Here is a 6,000-nt window from a genome sequence, read left to right as displayed (position 1 = left end):
ATTTTATTATAACTTAAGTTGTTCTTCTTACACAATGAATTATTTAATTTTAAAACAAATTTTGTGGAGGAAAAAGGAAGAAGATGATCTAAAGAAGGCCAATAGTCCAAAAAAATGTAGAAATCTCAAAAGATGACCCTTAGACAACTAAAATGACTTTGTTATATTTTTTTTAATATAAGTAAGGGGCTATTAATAAAAAAAAAACCTAAAATGACAATGAATTATATTTACTGCAGGGGTAAATAAATAAATATAAACATGTATTGTCATTATTTGCAAAGGAATTATTTATGAGTCCTTAAGATGATAATTGGGCAAACTAGCAATAGTTATTTTGATTTCACAACTTACCTTGACATTATTTGCAAAGGAATTATTTATGAGTCCTTAAGATGATAATTGGACAAAAGAGCAATAGTTATTTTGATTTCACAACTGACCTTGACTGATACGGGAGGTCAGTTGCCGTTCCTCTTTTGAATACTAAAGAATTATCCCCATTTATAGGTTAAAGGGGGAGAACATAGAGGACATGGAGAAGAGTAACCTGAGTAGAAGGATGAAGAAATATCTCCTCAACTCTGCATCCTAGATAATCAAGAAAGCAAAAAAATGTTCAGTGAGGCCCCACTTTGTGCAGCAAGTCTCACGAACTCTGTTTTTTCCTAACTTACAGGGGACACTTCTTCCACAATTGTTAGTGATGCGAAAGATTGATATACTTGCAAGTTCTATTTGCTATGCTAAAGAAAACTTTGAGATAATAATAATACATCAATGTTATTCATTGGGACTTTGTTACAAACCGGTTTCCTTCTGGTGGAAAGTTTACATTTCTTTTTCCTCAACGGAGAAATCAGGCTCCGTGGGTTTTCTCAAAGTACCTCCTTTGTCACTCTTGTTCTCACTTGGATTTCTACGTTTATCAGCTCCTTTCTTAGTATTCCCAGCAAAGCGTGCTGCATAGATAGTTGCCCCAAGAGAAGAAACAGAAGAACCATTTGCTGAATCAGGCTTGCCTTCTGCCATGTGTTTACTCTCTTTAACCTGAAACTCCACAAATTTCCGTTTCTTAAACCGTCTCCAAGCCGCTTGAATGAAGCATGCTGCCCATGTCCGCCATTGATGTGAGTAAAATCGAAATGTATTTTGCAATTGTCTACTGTGCAAAGAACGAAACTGACTTGCCACAAACTTGAGATCTTCAGCTCTCAAAGCAAAAGCTTCTACCTCAACCAAGGCCTTAACGGTTCTTGTGGAGGATGCAAGAATTAAACCGGGTTTTGGATCTAATGCCCATGTCAAAAGTTCTTCTCCACAGAAGTCTCCTGGGCCAATGGTGGTTGAATTGAAGAAACCAGTTCGTCCTCCATTTGTTGTATAACTTTCCAAGTGTCCACGGATAATGAACAACATTTCATTTACTGGATCTCCTTCCCTTACTAGGAAGGTACCTTGAGTGCTCAGAGCAGGTTTCAATCTTTCACAGATGGCATCCAGCATTCTTTCGTCCATTTGGTCAAAAAGAGGCACCTACAAGATCCAAATGGCATTTTAGCCTGTGCGTTGTCCTAACAATACATTTCTTCAAAATTCAAATAATTTTTTTACATGACTGAAAATTTTTAGTTTTTAAATTTGATTGTGTATTTTTTTATATCAATATTTCAGATCACACTCTGTGATTCATAATCAGGATGAAGGAATGCAAAAATAAAATAATAAAAAATACACATTCTTACATTCTTGCATTCTTTCATCTTTATAATAGATCACATTTAATGTAATTGAAAATATTGATGAAAAAATACACAAACAAATCTAGAAACAATTTTTAAAAAAAATTCTAATAAGATTATTTAGATAACATCAATCTGAAATATGATCTATTTTCAACTGTTGCTGGTGGAACATGCAAAGAATATGTTTGCCAATAATTAATATTTCAATTAAACGGCGATATGTTTGCCAATAATTAATATTTCAATTAAACGGCGATATTTAAGAAAACCACGTTTCTGAAGCATCATTCATTTAATGGTATCAGATTTCTCATTGCTATTTGTTTCTGACTTCGACAGTGTGTAACTATTTTTTGTGTGACATCTCTGAGAGATATATAATTAAATGTGTACTTACTCTTCGCACAAGATCCATGCATAAGTGGCGTTTTATGTCTCGGCGAAGGTCCATGGGCAAGTTGTTAAGCAGGGATTCTTCGTTAACTCCCCTAGTTGCCATCCATTTGTATTGATCATACCGCCGAACACACTCCCGCACCTCTGGAGGAAGCTGTCGGTGTTCCATCCATTCTTCTGTATCAGCCCGCTTAATTCTCCATTCTTCTAATCTTACTGTCATAGATTGCAGGTAAGTCTGCCAAGAACAAACACTATTCAGCTATTGCATAAGCATTGAGCTACAGTTGGAAATCATCTTAAAATGGCGCAGATTTGTTTGGACTGGCAATCACATGTTACAGCTTTAGAAAATCGAAATATAATACCAGAAAAATACAATGAGAAGCTAAGCTGAATGACTTTTAGGTTAAATCCTCTCGAAGAAGCTTAGATATGGAGGATGGCAAATTATCTACAACTGAAGTACAACTGTTTTTTCTTTTCTGAAAATAATGCATCCTCCTGAAAGACTCAGAACATGGACAACTCTATGCAGGTCATTCTAGAAAATCCACACTCATCTATACACTGCAGCTAATTACAATTAATCAAAAACAAATTATTTTTGCGTTTAAACACAATTAAGAGGAAGCCTATCTGTAGGAGGCTTTATAGTGAATTGAGTTTTATAAATGAAGGTTCAGATTATATTTATTCTCGCTTTAGTTAAGAATCAAGAACTGAAGAGTATCTATTCTGCTAAATTTCTTTTAGATGTCTTGCACTCTCTTTGATGTCTTGCACTCTCTTTGTGAATTGAATTTTGAAAAACAAAGGTATCATATTTGTGACAATGGGCTTATAGATAAATTTCGATAGAGCGTAATGTTCTTACAGATTACAATATAAGTATACCTAGAATGATCAAGGCAAAAGGCTTATACTAAATAGCTCTTGATAAAGCAGCAAAAAAATGTTTGTTAGACTGTGGCATAGTTGTAATATAAATAAGGCACGTATTTTGACAATAACCCAGGCTCAAAACCCAGCTGATCGGTGCTGTAGAAAGTTAAAATTCTCAGTTGAGGAATGCCGTATTGCGGCACAGAGCAAATGGTACCTATGACCAGATGGACCAGGTTTTCAATAATATAAGGGTCTGCTATCTTATTTAAAATATATATATCATATTTATTAACGTAAGAGGAATGTCGACAAACTATTCTGCATCTCCAGAAATGAAACATGCCAAAGCAAGCGCAATTAAGAAGCAATCAAAGTCAATTTTTTCACAACACTCAAAAGTCACGTTGCTCATGTTTGTCAACACTTGCTGAAGCCTAAGAAGAAAACGTATGGCCTCTGCTCTGCATGGAAAAATCACTGTAAATAGCTTAGAACTATTGAAATTTTCACTATGACAAGTTACATTCCATTCCATAAGAAATTACTCACTAGATAACAAAATAAGCAAGAAAATGTGTGTGGTAAATGGGACTCTCTGCCCCATAGGTTTTCAATTTGAGCTTTGATGGTTTGTCAAAGATGTAATGTTAGACTTGTTGAGGCAGAATGCCTTAAGAGATCAGAATGGAATTTTCCTAGCCACGTCATCTAGCTATCTTCCAAGAAGAAGAGATATTGATGCCAAAACGATTAGACTTGTTGAAAGTTTAAAGCTGATTAGTGTTCAAAGGCATATACATTTACTGGTAACTAATGCAACGATCATAAGATCGACATCCAATTGGAAGTTTGAGATCCTTCATAAGGAAATCAAGTATCGTCAGCCTAAATTCATTTCTATCCCATTTCAACATTGCTACAGAGATACCAATAGACCTGCAGACTACTAGGAAAACAAGAACAATAAATAAACAAGCATATGTGAATATGGCTAAGGTTAAAAGAGCCTGGGGGTGTAAATCAGTCATCATTTATATCATAATCATGTCGAAGTTTAACTCGGTGAAGAAATTTCCATTAGTTTCGGGAGTGACACTGCAGTGTATGGTAGTTAATATCAACGATCATCATGCTCTGCAGGGATGAAATACTGTCTACGATCTTCTCATTACTTCTATCTTATATGTTCTCAAACCATGTTCCACACCTTTATCGTCTATTTTCAATATTCGCTGGAACTTTATAGAGGTCATGGCAGGATGCGTGTGAATAAATACTTGTGGGGGGTTGATGGGTACCCATCCTAGGCCAAGTCGCAAACAGAAAAGGGGTACAGTGCTCCCTATTCCTGGGAGATAATCGCCTTGATGTTGTAGTGCCCTTCTAAAAAATTAAACCATCCACATCGATTTTATAAAATTCAATTTTGGATTGTAATTGGGTTTCACTGAATTCAATTTGAAGATCAAATATTTAAAAATATAAATAAGCAAAATACAAAGTCAAATTAAGAACTGAAAATTTAGAATAGACAGAAGAAATAAGGAAAGAAAGAAAGGTGAATACGGGAGGAGTCGATAGTGAGAAAAGTCGAGGGATTCAAATAGAAAAGGGTTTGTAGCTGGAGTTGCATTCCCAACAAGAGTTGAATCAAAATATAATGAAAATTTATTTTTAATTCATCTAAGAGGCATTTGGATAGTTATGAATTTAGGAAAAAAAATTATCTAAAAAGAGACCAAAGCAAGGTCTGCTGATAAAACATGAATGTCATCTAAAATGTCTTATATGAATTTTATTTAAATTTAGGAAAAAAATGTTAATAATTTTTTTTATAAGTATGCTTTCTTTATTTTGGCGCAGAAAATATTGTAGTGTTGATAAATTTTTATCATGTCAGACAATCTAGTAGCCGTTTAGGCTACCTTCAGGCACCTAGTACTCTTAATCTGTATGTCAAAATTTGACGTTTTTTCCAGTGTACCTCTGTAAGTCACTGAAGAGCTTAAAGCTAACCTTTTACCTATTTTGCATTTAGAAGGCTCCTTGTAAGACTTGTAGAGTGCAATGTGGTCTAAAAGTGTCATTATTAAATGTTTGCTTGAAACCCGTTATGTTCACCCCCAATGGCTCACCCAAAAATAGTACTTTTTGCGCAAATGAACCAATTAGCAACCAAGAAAGTTAAAAAAATGATCAACTATTAGTACATGTGTGATCTGCTATTAGTACATGTGCCATCATTTTTTGGAACTTTTTATAAGTAGTAATTGGGAGAATAGATAATGGTAGATGTGACAGTCATTCAGACATAGGTAAAACAATAGAATTTGAATGTTGTCTTGTTTTTCAAGAATTTAAATCCTCTATTGCTAGGCCAATTCAGACTCAACTACTTGTTTTTTTTGAAAAATCAGTTTCTACAAATTATGTTGTTGGACATATTTAGAAGATGTTCAATGTTTATAACTTCTTATAAATTTAATCTAAATTATTGTTCCCAAAGAAAGCGAATGATTTTAATTTTAATTTTTAAAGATTTACAGCACATACCAGATTATTAGAACAAATGGTATAAATTTCACTGCTTTTTACATTTTTGATCAAAAGCACACGTTGAATGGACTTAAACACAACTGCTTTTATATGTATCCGAGCAATCTTCTAATTCCGGAACATGAAGTTTGGGGAATATCACAACATTGGCTTGCGATAAGTGTTTATACGCTATGAATGCTGAGAAACTCCATTATGTGCGATTTGTGCCAGAAGCTTTAAATGTTGTTATAAGTGGAAACGAGTTGTGTAACTTTGGACTGCCGCTGGATTTATTGGATGGTTTCAGAATTCATATTAAATTTTGAATAGAGGACAGAAGACAGTATATTTAATTTTGCCTGGACGAGAAGAGCGGGGGAAGATCATCGTGTGTGAAAGGAAGTGCCATGTCCGAAAGTTAACCTTCCGAGGT

General features: G+C 34.4%; 1 protein-coding gene across 4 annotated transcripts in view; it reads right to left on the bottom strand.

The window, feature by feature from the left end:
• Positions 1-313: 313 nt before the first annotated feature.
• CNGC15 (cyclic nucleotide-gated channel 15) overlaps positions 314-6,000 on the bottom strand; it is a 116,252-nt gene continuing 110,565 nt past the window's right edge. For all 4 annotated transcript variants that reach the window (XM_089809072.1, XM_089809074.1, XM_089809073.1 and 1 more), the window contains 2 exons: positions 2,143-2,379; positions 314-1,536 (listed from right to left, as the gene is read on the bottom strand). In XM_089809072.1, the coding sequence (XP_089665198.1) occupies positions 832-1,536; positions 2,143-2,379 (942 nt within the window). In that variant the 3' untranslated portion in view covers positions 314-831. The remainder of the gene's footprint in view (positions 1,537-2,142; positions 2,380-6,000) is intronic.

The sequence above is a fragment of the Cupressus sempervirens genome, chromosome 11, assembly GCF_028749045.1.
Source record: "Cupressus sempervirens isolate cs-2001-9-10 chromosome 11, ASM2874904v1, whole genome shotgun sequence".
NCBI lineage: Eukaryota > Viridiplantae > Streptophyta > Pinopsida > Cupressales > Cupressaceae > Cupressus > Cupressus sempervirens.
The sequence above is the reverse complement of the archived record's forward strand: the minus strand, read 5'-3'. Positions and strand labels throughout refer to the sequence as shown.